The 15,143-nt window shown below is 37.3% G+C and overlaps 2 protein-coding genes across 2 annotated transcripts; both read left to right on the top strand.

Moving 5' to 3' along the window:
* Positions 1-526: 526 nt before the first annotated feature.
* Positions 527-7,098, top strand: gna13a (guanine nucleotide binding protein (G protein), alpha 13a). Its single transcript, XM_066664650.1, has 4 exons — positions 527-841; positions 1,531-1,757; positions 3,997-4,047; positions 4,224-7,098. Exons 1-4 carry the CDS (start codon positions 562-564, stop codon positions 4,791-4,793), a joined length of 1,128 nt encoding a protein of 375 aa, XP_066520747.1. The 5' UTR covers positions 527-561; the 3' UTR covers positions 4,794-7,098.
* A 1,294-nt stretch (positions 7,099-8,392) lies between these two features.
* LOC136692314 (archaemetzincin-2) lies at positions 8,393-15,028 on the top strand. Its single transcript, XM_066665611.1, has 7 exons — positions 8,393-9,766; positions 12,195-12,477; positions 12,614-12,787; positions 12,973-13,101; positions 13,327-13,490; positions 13,639-13,815; positions 14,754-15,028. The coding sequence occupies exons 2-7, from the start codon at positions 12,195-12,197 to the stop codon at positions 14,883-14,885; spliced, it is 1,059 nt and encodes a 352-aa protein (XP_066521708.1). The 5' UTR covers positions 8,393-9,766; the 3' UTR covers positions 14,886-15,028.
* The last annotated feature ends 115 nt before the right edge of the window (positions 15,029-15,143 follow it).

Here is a 15,143-nt window from a genome sequence, read left to right as displayed (position 1 = left end):
TGGATTTCTGTCCGAAGACTAATACTTTGGTTATTCATTTATATATATATGTGTGTGTGTGTGTGTGTGTGTGTGTGTGTAGTCAATTTGATATGATCATACCAAAATTATGTAAAAGTCATCTTTAAATAGCCTAATTTCATATTTTCTGAGTAAGAGGAATCAAATCTGAATCTGGTCACTGCACCAAAGAAAGAAAGAAAGAAAGAAAGAAAGAAAGAAAGAAAGAAAGAAAGAAATCATACTGCAGTGAAGCTTGCTGTGACCAGATGAGACCTTAGAGGACACTTCCGATTTAAAGATGTATAAACAATAAAAGTTGTGATGCAAACAAGGTGGTTTAGTGTGAACTGGAGCTCTGATTCTAGTTAAATTTGAGTAAGAGTCATTGTGTGGGAGCTGTTTTGCTGGGGCAGGCTGAGTCTGAGCTGAGGTTTCTTCCTTCAATGTTGAGAAGTTAATGCTAGAGTCACCGCCCAGACTCGTGCACGCGCACAAAAGCAGCAAGCAAGCGGCGCGCGCTCCCGCGGGTGATGGATCCATGAAGTTGCTGGTAGAAAGATGGCTGATTTCCTGCCCGCCCGGACGGCTCTAGTGTGTCTCCCCGGCTGCCTGCTCTCCAACCACGAAGTGGAGCAGCAGAGGAAGTCGAGGGAGATCGATCGCTGTATTTCTCGGGAGAAAACCTACGTGAAGCGACTGGTGAAGATTTTGCTCCTCGGCGCCGGAGAAAGTGGCAAGTCAACTTTCCTCAAACAAATGCGCATTATTCATGGCCAGGACTTCGACCAGAGGGCCAAGGAGGAGTTCCGGGCCACTATCTACAGCAACGTTATCAAAGGTACCTGTTTCCACTCTCTGAACGTCTATTCGTGTTCAGTCTATGGCCTCGGTTGGTTTTATTTCAAAGTGAAAGTGACTTCAGTGACTTGGGTGGCGAAGTTCGTCGCTAAGTTTCGACGAGCTCTAGAACAGTCCTCGGATTCTGGTTCTAGCTAACGACAGAGTACACAGTGCTAGTGCCGCGCCTAGCAGCTTTATGGGCTTTAAACATACACGTACTAGATATATTTCCTTCGAGGCCTTGTGTGTGTTGAATATTTATTTCCTTTACTCAAACTTCGGTGAATCACACAAAAGCGGATAGTGAGACATTTCCAGGGCTTGGTCAACTCTGACTTATTCTCCAGCGTTTGTGTATGTGTGTGTGTGTGTTTCCTACTCTACCCATAGCTATCTGTAGCACAGATCTGTAACATGTCTGTGTGTGCACCTTTGCCTTCGCCCTTGCATTGTTTTGCTTTTCTATATGAAATATTCCTCAGTACACGATAGAGCAGTGTTAAGGGCATATTCATGGCTCCTATGAAAATGGGCCATGATCTCCCTCTGTTGACTGGAGATAATTTTAACACGTGTAACTCAAGAAAACTCATAAATACTTGTTTTCCCAACTGTGCATAATAGATCCAACAGACTATCAGCCACTCTTATCTCACTGGAATTTCCTTGTTTGGGTTTGTCTCACAGGAGTGCGAGTGCTTGTGGACGCAAGAGAGAAGCTGCACATCCCATGGGGAGACCCCTCCAACCAGGCCCATGGGGAGACCATGATGGGCTTTGACACACGCTCATCCATGATGGCCCAGGGAATTGTAGAGACCAAAGTCTTCCTCCATTATCTGCCTTCGATCAGAGCCCTGTGGACTGACAGCGGAATCCAGACTGCCTATGACAGACGGAGAGAGTTTCAGCTGGTGAGTCTTATCCATAGTAATAGGGTGGAAAGATTCACCATTTTTATGTCAAAAGCACAGTTGTCAAAGCAGAATTTACTAGCCTTGTTAGTTTTAAAAGTAGAAATTCAATTGGTCTGTGTTTGGAAAGCGTCCAATGAGAGGCAGCCAAATGCTCATGTGATGTACCAATACAAAAACACCTGAGATGGCATGTTGCCACTTTTATTTATTTTTAAAAATTCCGATTTTGTTACTTATTAAATATATCTTCACTGTCCAAAGAAAAACCTGTGTCTCAAGTCTTGTTGATTTTTAGTTTGCAACATCATCTGAGCACAGCCGTTGTCCTTCACACTGTGTGAATCAAATCAAATCAAATGTATATATACAACTGACGTCACAAAGCAGCTTCACATAGTGAACACGTTATGATGAATGGACCAATACAAATGTTCCAAAATTAATTGAAATACATTTTTTATTTTGACTGTCATTAAAAGTTAGAGTTTTTCTGTCCTGTAAAGTTAGTATTTATAATAATAAAAACAACAATAATAATAATACATTGTATGTATATAGCGCTTTTTAAAAACTCAATACATGTTAAGATATATTTTGCTTTGGACAAAATGTGCCTTAACATTTATATATGTTTTTTTATTTTAATTAATATTTTTTTTTTGATGGGATTACAAAAGTTATGAAATAGAATATATAGAAATCCCATTCCATCAGACGCTATAAATCTCAAATTTTTCCCTCTCAAAACAATGATCTGCTAGTTCTGAATGATTATAGCATCATGTGTGGGTTTTTTAAACACTTGTGGTATTTGAGTGTACATTGACAAATTTGTGAGCTGGTGGGGTAATGCTATTGGTTTAAGAATGTTGATCTGTTTAATCACTTTGCACTGCTCCGTGTTGTGGCAAGATAAAACCTTTTTCTCACCACGGTGCCTTTCCTCTTGTTATTATTTGGTTTGTTTGGGTATGTGTATATATATATATCCTATGCAACCACCTCTTAGCCACATTAACACAATATATTTTCTTGAAATTTCCAGTACAGTTAAAACACAACATAATGTACAAATAAGACTCCTAGGGTTATATTTCCATAAAGGAATTTACTTTATTGTGTTATTTCAAATGCTCAGCAAAAGTACATTCAAAGCAGTTAACTTCAAAATAAAACTGCTAAAACTAAACCTTAAAAATTGTGTTTTGTAACATTATGTGGGATGGAGGAGTAGAAATGTTTTTTAAGACTGTTATTAAAATAAAAGATTCACTCTTGGACCTTGTTACTATCAACAGTTTCAATTTGGTGGTATAGATTCTAATCTCTTGACTCGGGTCACACATCATTAAAGGTGTGAGTCATGAAGTCATGTCTGATTCAGTTTAATTTTATGTTTTAATGTAGCGTTTGTTTTAAATAACAGACAATCCATTTTAGCATTGACAAATGCTTTTATATCTCATCTTTTATTTAGATTTATCAGATCTCAGGTGCTTTCTTGGTCTATTAAATGGACAATATTCTGTTTTTTTTAAACTTCCCTGCAATAGTCTTGGGTATCAATAACTCAGCATGTGTCCTCTAACAGAAAGTGAAACACTTGTCATGTGGTCATGGAAATTTCCCTGTTCCTGTTTTTCCGGTTTTGTTTTTCATTATGATTTTTCTTCTTCTTGAACGTAAAATTTAAAAAAAAAAAGCTTAAAATTGCCTTTTTTAACTTATATGAAGGCACAGTATCCTGTCTGAAATGTTGTCATTAAATCCTCTCATGGGTGAAGTGTGTGATGTGAAACTGGTGCTGAAATAAGCCTGCTGTAAGAAAGTTAAATCTGAGTCTTGTTCTCTAATAAAGGATTGAAGGGAAACCTGGAGGATTTATTGTTCAGGGTTTAGGACTGGGCTCTCAGGGACAAAGGTCACAATTGTTTTTCCTGAAATTATATGAAGTAGCCTGAAACACCTCAAGAATTTTCATTATGTTTGTACTTTCATAAGTGGTTTACAACTGCAGCCAAAATTTTGACTTGTATTGAGTGAAACTGAACTTATCGGGCTCTGGAATACAGTGTTTGTACGTTTGGGGGTCAGAGGGATTTAACTTGGATCCTTGTTGTGTTTTTTTTTTTTTTTTTATATAAGCCTATGAAATTCAGTCATACTTTGTTAAAATCATGTTCATTTGTTGATGTAAGGGCATTGTTAATTTCCTTTCTTTTTTCTTTGTCTATAGGGAGAATCTGTGAAATATTTTCTTGACAGTGTGGACAGAATTGGGCAGCCGGTAATGTCTTTGTTTTCATACTATAGGCTCTGTAGAAAGAACAAATACATTTTAACCTTGACAATAATTATAATTACAAATTATAATGTGTTGTTCAGCGCACACATGTATATAATTTTGTTATTATTATTATTTTTTAATCTTATGATTTTCTCTATTAAAATTCTTGTTATTAGGACTACTTACCAACTCAGCAGGACATACTTTTAGCACGGAAACCTACCAAGGGCATACATGAGTATGACTTTGAGATCAAGAATGTTCCATTCAAGATGGTGGACGTGGGCGGTCAGCGGTCAGAGCGTCGGCGATGGTTCGAGTGCTTTGACTGTGTCACTTCTGTCCTCTTCCTTGTCTCCTCCAGTGAGTTCGACCAGGTTCTTATGGAGGACCGTCAAACCAACAGGCTTATGGAGTCTCTCAGCATATTTGAGACCATTGTCAACAACCGGGTTTTTTCAAATGCTTCAATCATACTCTTCCTCAATAAGATGGACTTGCTGGAGGAGAAGGTGAACATCGTGTCTATCAAGGACTATTTCTCTGAGTATACAGGAGACCCCCACGATCTGTCGGAAGTGAAGAAATTCCTTGTTGAGTGCTTCCGCAGCAAGCGCCGCGAGCAGCAGAGACCCCTGTACTACCACTTCACCACTGCCATTAACACAGAGAACATCCGACTGGTCTTCCGTGATGTCAAGGACACTATCCTACATGAAAATCTGAAACAGCTCATGTTACAATGAGAAATTTGCCTTAAAAAATCATTCCATATTAATGAGTGGTTTTGGGGATATTTGGCTTCTATTTAGTATGAAACATAATTCAGTAAATGTCCTGAAATTGAAAACCTGCCCCAAGCAGGTAGATTTTGTTTCAACTGGCAGGTAAGACTACTACACCAAGCTCATTTTTTGTTTTTATTTTGATTTTTATCTAGCTGTCTGTGCTTTTGGACACATCATTCATGTTCTGGTGCTTCAACCTGATCAGATCTATGTTCGTCTATGCACTCTTGGCTGAATTTCTGTGGATTGAAAGGACATATGTGCTTCTTCTATCTATATATGCTTTTCATTGCATAAATTTCAAAGTTCCAGCACTCCTCAGTGTTGGTGTACTTATATTTTAAAAACAGGATTGCCTAGAGTGTACAAAATACCTTTCAGTAATACGTTCCAGGAGGACAGTGCTCATAAACCTACACACCAGCTAATAAACATTTTTATACACTTATTTCAGTAGGGGGTTAATCATAAATGTTTGTCATGTTTACATGGTATCTTTCAAGTGACATTGATGTTTTATCTGACATTAAGTTTAATGACACTTCCTGAAGGGAAATGACAAGCTTTGTAGCTAAGACTGTATCGCAGTGATGTAACTCTTATAATATGATACAATTTGCTTCAACAAAGTTTCATTGACTGATTACATTTTTTTTTATTTTTGTTAACCATCAAGTCACTGTGAAAAACCCCATGTTGTGTCATTTTTTTTATGTTATTACACACACAGCCTTATTTGTTTGACCTGATGACCCCTATTTGAATAAGCTGTTATAAATGTTTAATGTAGGTTTGTGTCAGGGTTGATGCAAGTGTTGTGCAGCGTTATGAACATTGTGATACAGGTGTTTTACTACCATCAACAAAAAAATTACCTTTCTGTATTTTCTTTTAACTAGTAATTACATAATAATGTGGCAAAAATGACCTAAGGAGATAACAGTGAATAAGTGGTGGCTTCGGTGTATAGCAGGCTGGTAAAATTAGCCCAGTTTGGTTATGGATATCCCATACAATATTTGTTTGTTTAAAAAATCATTTTTTTTTATCATTTAATTTTATTTCATTTAATGTACCCTACTGTCAAGTGGACTAAGCAGGGACAGTTAGATTAATTTTTTTTCCTACTGCCAGCTTTCATATTTGTGGTGCAGGCATGGACATGCCACAGAGCTAAGCGGTAAATTTAGCTGCAGTATACATCCAGAGTCACACTCCATATGCTAACTGACTTTGTGTAAATGTGGTTAACTGGTGACACTCAGGGCTGTAAATATGTTTTGAAAACTCAAAATCAATGAGAGAAATTTTGATAGGATTTTTTTTTTTGGCATTTTGGCATTGGTGTTTTTTGCCTTTTTTTAAATCCCCAGTCACCATACCTGTGCACATGAATCACACTGAAAGTGTAGAATCCCAATTAAGGTACATGTGTATGTAGTTCTATTATCTTTAACAAAAGGGAAATAATCTTTAATTATTTTTTTGTTTTTCTCAGTATGTTGTACAGGTCCCTTGTCTATAGTTCTGAAATTCTTTAAGTGAAGCAAGGCCAGCATTATCAATGTAAGCCTTCCTATGATGGTTTATGTGCCAGAGTTAGATGAATATGTGTACATATGCATTTATCCTGTCAGTTTCACTTCAAGAAGCCAAAATGACCTTATTGTTTTAGTTGATGTTGTTGGATATTGCCTCAGGGTTTGGAGCAGGGGAAGTTTATTTCTTGATTCAAATGTAGACCAAGGTGTTCAGGCCCTCAGCTTTTAGCTGAAATTGTCATTTACTCTACAACCCTGTATATATCATTACAATCTGTGAGCTATTTCACAAAGCAGGTTTACTCAGCCCTCCCCTAGGTTGACATTTTGGTGTAAAAACTGTCCTGTCTGACAACGTTCTTTACATCTTCTGTTAACGACTGACATACATAATTTGTCTGGCTGAGAATTCTTGTTTATTACAGTAGCTTCCTGTTTGTATATGTATTAAATGATTTTCAAAATGGATTAATCTTTACTGTAATTTTGACATCAAAGACGCTGATCATATTGCAGATCTTATGGCTGTGAACTGATATTTCCTGAAGACACTGGTGTTTTTTTTGTTTTGTTTTTTTTCTTCATGGGTTTCAAAAGAATTTGCTCAGTATATTCATAGCCCACAACTATCAGTTATTTTCATGTACAGTATCAATTTCATTGTTTTCAATCACTTTTGTATAACGATGTTTGGTCTATTAAATCTGACTATTTTACAGAGACACTAGACTTAGTGTTGATTTTTACTTACAGTACTTTCAAGTCCCCTTCTGTCCATCAAATAGACTATTACATTGATATATTAAGAGCTATTTGTAAGAAAATATGTGGTAGTGGTTTTGATGAAACTGCAACTCTGCAATTATTCCACACCTCTGTCTTCACCCAACCCTCAACTACATGCTTGGAGCTCAAATGTCTTTTTCTGAAAGTTTACCAAACTCATTCTTTAGGTTTATTATGTATTTAACCAGGGCTGTTTGGATTTGCCCATTTAAGAACTTACATCTCATCTGCTCGACTGCAGTTCGGACAGGATTGTGTCTGTTTGAGACTCTAAACCTCTACAGAGCACCACACTTTCAAAGCAGAGATATGCAGCCATGGTGTTCACTGATTTATTTCATTCATTCATCATATGTATTCTGACATGTAAATCCGCTATATAGATAATAATGTAAACCACATGATTCAATTTCATTGAAGTGTGTCTTTAAAGCTTAGATTTATAAATCATAAAATTTCAGGCTTTTCTGGTTATTTCCAGAGTTAGCCTAATTATAATAACAAAATTACTGTAAAAACACACTATTATATTTAATTACAATTTTTGGTCAGTGACAAATTAATGCTTGGGCCAAATGGCTCCACTTATTTAATAAATGAAGCAGATTTCTTGAAAAGTGTTAATCAGAATAAATCAATTTCTAAAGTCTGTTTAAAGTTTTCAGTGTAAAAAAAAAAATCAGCAGGTTTATTTTTCAAAAGAATTTTGACGTGTCAGAGAGAAAAAATAGCTCGTTTTACTTTCTGTTTTTATAATCTAAAAATCTCTGCAATTATTTAAAAAATGGGACAGACGGGAGACTTTTACTTTGAAGGTTGTAGCAGTGTGCTTGAGGCCTTCAGAAGACCACTTTAACAAGTATGATAGGTTCCGAGTTTTAAAGGCACAGAGGGCAGTTCAAAAGACACTTACTCCGACAAAGAAAAGTCTTTAATAATGATCCCGTCTCTGTATTTCCGTGCTCAGACACAGAGCGGGTTCAGGGTGGGGCTCGCCCCAGGTTTGGTTGTGTAGGTATTCTTTTGTTTTTATAAATACTTATACTTAAGTATAATACTTAAATAAAAGTTTTTTTGTTTTTATAAAACAAAAGTCCCCTAGGCCGGGACTTGTCAGTTTAGGAAATGTCCACTGGTGGCGGGAATGAAGGGAGGGGTTAAGTATATTGCTGCAGACCGGAGACCAGTAAGCGGGAAGGACATACACAGAAAGTTGTCGGATACTAGAAAGGGAGAGATTACGGGGGCTCTGGGTTTGGGCCATTGATAGTGTTAACTGGATCCGGTGATCGCGCTGATTTCAGTGGGGAAACTGTAGTCAATCGTGTCACATCCTGATCGGCTACTCTTGCAATCAATACCGGGAAACTGAGAGACTGCGCAGGCGTGCCGTTCAACCGTACTGTCTGTAGGAGCTGCGGTGTTACAACAAAATAATTCTTGCCCAGAATGGAAATGTTTCTCCTTTGATGCACAGACTAACATTCGTGAGAGCCTGCTGCGCTCAGTTTGGCATTAGTGATCACAATTACTGGAGAATATATCTGTTCTAGTCATAAACCGTCTGTATAATGCATTCTGAATCTCTGTAATTATATATTATAATGTTTAATCTTAAATTATAATTCTTCTTAAATATTTCAGACTTATTTCCCCAGTGGCATTTTCTGTTGTTTTATATCGTTTTATTTATTTATTTATTTTGAGCCAGACATTAACTGGCCTCTTTTACAAATAAATGGTGGATATGATAATTTGAGATATAGGCAGTAAATGAAATATTAACCAAAATTATATTTTAAAAATTCAGCTTAGAACCAGATGTATTTGAACGTTTGAATGTCTTTTGTCGAATAAATATTGGGAAATGTCATCTTCAATAATTCATAAAATGAACAGCAGCAGAAGTCTCATATCGGTTTCATTGCTTTATGAACAGCTGTTTTATCTGTGTGTAAAATAAAATACGACAACTTATTGCCACAAGCCTGTCCGTTTTGAGCAGCTCTGGGCAAATTTCTCCTTCAAACATTACAGCACGGTTTTTTTTGTGTGTATCACAGCGTTATCCGTTCGTCTTTAGACTTGTGTGTGTGTAACAAACCGTGAGTGTTTGTTAAGTTTGTGATAGAATGATAGAAAGTCCATTCTGTAGAAGACATCGGCTCGGAGATGCCTTTGGGTTAAATACACCCCGAAATGAACGAGAGTGAATTGAGAGCTACCCTCAAATGCTCCGCTGCTCATTTCCTGTGGCTAGTGTTGAAAGGCAAATGGGGGCCTGGTTTACGCAGGGCTTTAGCGTTAGCTTGTACCTCCCACTTGGAGCCGCACCTACCTTCTCGGGGGTGTGGGGACACTGCTCGGTGCGCTGAGGCGGATGAGGTGTTTGTTTACGGCACATTTGTAAACATATTACGATGAAACATCTCGTCGGCGCTCTGGGCCTTGGTGAATAAACCAGGAGTATCTTTGTTTGAGCTGCTTCTCGACACCTGAGCGGACTGAGACTCACCGGGGAGAAACCTAAAGTTTTCGCTGTCGCTTTCTCCTATAAAATCATTCTCCTGATGAGACAGAAGCTAGAGTTCGGCTGAATTGAAGGTGAGATGAAGAGATGTTTTCAGCATTTAACATGTAAATTTAATATTCTGACAGTGTTCGGCTCCCCCTTATATAGCTGAAGTTTTGCTTATTTATTCATGATTATAAGGTTCCCGTTTAATGTGGAGCAGAGAGTACGAGTAGATTTGTGTAACAGAAAATACAATGAAACTAACACGATATGTTGACTGAATAATTCAGGAATTGTAACCAAAATTGCTACTACTAATAATAAAACTATTATTATTTAATGATGATAATAAAAAACCTTTTTCATAGAACAGTTTGAGATGATGGTTGAAATGTATTATTATTAATTATTTTTAATATTATTATTTTTTATGGAAAATAGTAATAATCACCATAAACTTTATTCACACAGCAGAGTTTATATAGTTATGAAAATGTCTCTATAATTAGTTTCGAATAATAATAACAACAACAATTATTATTATTATATTAAAAATTGAAAGTTTCAAAATTGTAATATTGTTGTTATAGTCTTAAAGGAGCAGTCTGTAATACTGACACCAAGCGTTTAAATTCGGAACTATAATACAATTTCTAAACAGTGGAGAATGCTGTCTGCCTCCTCCCCCTTCTCCACAGACCTGAAGCTCGGATGAGCTCTCGCGAGAACTTACATTTACGTTTCGGCATAGCTGCTCGAGATGAGGGTACATGAGCTTTGCCTGACGTAAACAAGGACTACTGACGTGCAGACTGACCAATTAAATGTTTACAGAGAAGGTTATTGACCAATAACGGTAGCTCTACAGTCAGACCGTCCAATCCGAAGATTTTAGGCTACTTCACCACGCCCCCTTCTCACTCAAGCGAACCAATCGGAGTAGGGGAGGGCGGGACTAGTTTGTGAACGAAACGCTTCTCGAAATTCTATGTAAGCTCTAGAAAAACAAAATACCAGACGTTTGTGAAATTCCGCCCAGACATGTCCGGGACGTCTGGTCACCCTATGAGTGGCCACTAATTCCCTGCATTTACAAGCGTTTACTGTCCAAACCCACCAGGTGACAGGACAAAGCTGGTGTTACGTATCGATTTCCTTTCCACCATAAATGTTGTTTAGGAGGCAGAACTTTGCTTCGTATTCACAATTTTCATAGTCAAACATTTCATTCCATCTTACGTGTGTCCGTTCACGAGGCTTATTGGCGTTATTCACCAGCTTCTTGAATTCTGTTCCACCTTAAGAGCTGAGGCTAGCTATAAAGCTTGAAGCAACTGTTCCAATTTATCCGTTTGAAAGACACAGACCAATCGTATGTGATGTCAATAAACATTTACTTACTTAAGTGAAAGACAAAATTGGAAAGAGCCGAGCCCCCGCCATTTTTCTTGCATTTACAAGAATTTACTCTCTAAACCACCTTAAATTTTTAAACTAGACAAGGCTGGTTTTATTTCCCCTTCAACCATAAATGTAATTTTAGAAGGCAGATCCTTGCTTCTTATTCACAATTTTCATATTATAAAAAATTCACTATAAATGGGTTAGTTTAAGAGTCTTATTTGCGTTATTCTCCAGCATTTTATTGAATACCAATTTTCCACCTTAAACAGCTAAGCGAAACTAAAGGATATAAACAAAGCCCGTTTTGAAACACTTCTTATTTCCCATTTCCCACTAAAACATCTATCTGCTAGTGAAATGCTTATATTTGCTGTGTACTACCAGGCTTGATTTTTACTCTTTCATTTGTTTAAAACACACACAAACACTACGGAGAAACACTCATCAATTTCTTTAAAACAATGGTATTTACAACTTTCAATCATATTGTTATTCACCTTCGTATAAAACATACAAAACACAGTCCTGACACCTCTACTAGGCCAATATTTCCTCTCATTTTACTCTGTCTCTGCTCATCGGGATTTTTAGAATGGCAGTGGGGCTTTTTGGGTTCAGTAAAATATAACATTAACTCTGTTCACTTGGTCATATTGTAGACCAAGAGGTGGGTTTGGACGTAATATGATTGGACAGAGGGTGTGATCACAGGCAGGATTTTGAGGGCAGGAGCACAGGAGCTCTGCTCTAGACTGACAAAAGAAATATACTACTTCAGCAATGCTGAAGGCAAGGCAGCATTGTTTTAGCTTTGACTGTTTCCTTAATCTATGATCACACACCCTGGACATTTTATGGCTAAGTACAGTAAATAACTTACAGATTGCTCCTTTAAGAATTAATCACATTATACCACTGATTAACTGAAATAGAAGGGTTTTAATTATAGTGTGCTAGAAAGATCCAGAATATTTTCTCTCATTTAAATCTAATATTTTCTCTCATTTAAATGTATGCCACTGCACAAATGACGCCACACTTATTGCGTGTATCACATGGTGAGTTGGTCCATGATTGTGTAGGATATATTTCTCTGTAATTTTTCCTGTGCAGATGCAGACGTTAGAGCATCCGGTTGAGAAACTACGCTTAGCTCTCCACTCCTCTCGGAAAGACCTGATCCATATCTATGAAAAGTACAGCCGAGAAGAGCAGAGGTTACTGGAGGAGGGTCTCCTTCCTCACAGCCCACTGTTCCATCCGATCACTGTTCACTGTGATTCAGACTGGATTCCCTCACACCCTGAAGCTGCTCAGGACTTTCAGAGTTTCTACAGCAACCCATACCGCAGCACACCAAACAACGGACACAAAACCATTTATATACAGACCATCGGTTAGTACTAGTTAGTGTACAGATCAATTTTGTGCACAGTGTTAGTTAAGGTATGCCAGGACAATATATTGGTCAGTCTCTTTTACAGAGCAGCATTTGTGTCTTTAATATTGTTTTGGGTTTCCTCTGTCCACAGGCTCTTTTGGGGATGGAGATGCGATTACTGAGAAGTATGTGGAGTGGCTGAGAGGATATTGTCAGGCGTTCTACTATGGTCTGGTGGTTAAGGTCCTGCCACCAGTTACTGTCGCTTCCACAGGTTGTACCTTCCGTGTTAACAGCAATACAAAAAATCTTCAACTACATGCTGGTAGGTGCCTATGGATATCGTGCTTGTTTAAGAAACCATAGTCAAGGTTTTTGGCCCATAATCAGTAAATCTCTGACAAAGGGCAGTCAGTGCTCAGGAGCTAGTATTTGTTAGTTGTTCTGTTATCTTTTTTTTGAAGAATTTAACTTTCTGATTATTGATCTGTTTTCTTTCCCTGTTCTTAGGGGAACTGCTGAATTTTCTGAAAAAGAAGAAGCCAAAAGATGCATTTTGCATTGTGGGAATCACAATGATTGATCTGTACCCAAAAGACTCCTGGAATTTTGTTTTTGGTCAAGCATCTCTCACTGAAGGTGATTTATTGAAGGAGTTGAGGTCACATTTTCCACTCTCCCAAGCTCAGATTTTCTAATCCCTGTTATTCTGGATAATCTGATTAGAGTTGCCATGTTCAGCATGTCTGATATCCTTAGCACTTACATATACTTTTGGGAATTTACATTCCTTGAGTTATGGATTCTATAAATTTATATTTGATAAAAAAATAAAAATCTGAATACCACGCCTTTGAGTTGCAGGAATAGGAGTTTTCAGCTTTGCCCGGTATGACGATGACTTTTACAGACGTAACTATGCAGGGCGGATAATGAAGGGAATAAAACTGAAGCCAGGAGACTACAGCATATTCCAGGGCTACTACACACCTCCAGTCACCAGCACGCTGCTTTTCCGCTCATGTAAGGTGTGCTGTCATAACTGGGCTTCAGAACACAAATATGTAACTCTTATGTCATAGTCCTTCAGCAATTTGGAAACAAAAAAATAACAGAGACTAACAATATTTTTTGCCATGAATTGTCATCTACTCTTTCTCTGTGTTCCACTGGTAGACCCTGACTCATGAGATTGGACATATATTTGGTGTTAAGCACTGCCTGTGGCTTCAGTGTGTAATGCAAGGCTCGAACCATTTGGAGGAATCAGACCGTCGGCCACCAGATGTCTGCCCCATCTGCCTGAGGAAACTACAGTCTGCCATTGGCTTTAAGATAGCTGACAGGTACAAGGTACGAAGGGGTGTATGGAGGTAAATTGTGCCAAAAAGGCACCTGTGATTTGTCACAGACATTAAACACAAAGCAAGCTATTTATGAAACCAATATCAGAACATGCTCTGTTTATCAAAATACAGTCCCCCATATGTGGTTTCCTGGAAATCTAGAATCCTGTAAGTTTCTAATGTTTTGTCATTATAGTTTGCATAAGTCATTCTCTTAAAAGGTAAAAATTAATGAAAGGTAAATATTATATTTTTGCTTTTGGGCACTCCCTTTTGTTCAAGATTGTAATTCACATTTACAACACTGTCCAAAAATGAAGGGTGATGGTGTGGATTTTCCTATCCTCCTCCAAAAGTTACATAATGTAGTTTCAGCAGTGCTGAGCCCAGAGTAGCAATACCAGAGGCACGATTCTCTCTATTATAGATCAGTGAAGCATCAGAAAAGAAAAATTTTACTGTAATAGGTAAAATACTACTTAGTGTTCAGATAATACCAGTTTTAAAATTCACGATTTACACTCTGTGGTGAACTTCATGTTTTGGTAACCTTGTACTAAAGCCTACACACACACACACACACATATATATATATATGTATATATATATACACACACACCAGTACATTTTTTCCCCAAGATGATTTAATCTAAAATATTGCACAAACTCTGGATCATTTATTAGTAATAAATATTAATTGTAATTTCAGTAATATTATTCGGTTATTTATCTAATGATGAACAAATGTGGATTGTTATATAGTTATTTGTGTCATAAATTGAATTGTGGGTCACATATGGGCCTTTAGGATTAAGGAGCTAATGCATGTAAAGTTAATACGGTACAGTGTCTGTAGCATAGTGGTTGACAGTCCGAGCAGGTACTGTTTGAGTGCTGAATTGTGTTATGACTGGTAAGCATATTAATATGAAGTGCTTCCTGCAGGCTTTATTGCACTGGATAGATGATGGAGCAAGCACTTCTGGACATGGTTTTGCCAAACCCACTCAAGCTTTCCAAGATTTCAGGGAGTGGCTGTGTAAGTGCTTGACTATACTGGACGATGAAATATTCTAATTATTTTTTGTTTTAATAAAGATGATGCATGGAAATTTATGGGATGTTCTGGTTTATCCAGATCAAGCGAAGGAAGATTTATTTGCCTTTCTTTTTTTTGCACCTTTAATATACATCATTAATTATTTGAAAGTTTAATGCTACAGTACTCTACTGTAATGAATACTAAAATAATACAATATTAATTGTGCTCAAATCACTTTATTTTGAATTAAAAAAATTGTGTGTAATAATTATATACATTGTATTTCTGTTTTT

Source organism: Hoplias malabaricus, chromosome 3, assembly GCF_029633855.1.
Source record: "Hoplias malabaricus isolate fHopMal1 chromosome 3, fHopMal1.hap1, whole genome shotgun sequence".
In the NCBI taxonomy this organism is placed as follows: Eukaryota; Metazoa; Chordata; class Actinopteri; order Characiformes; family Erythrinidae; genus Hoplias; species Hoplias malabaricus.
Note: the sequence above shows the minus strand (reverse complement) of the source record. Positions and strands in the feature narration are given on the sequence as shown.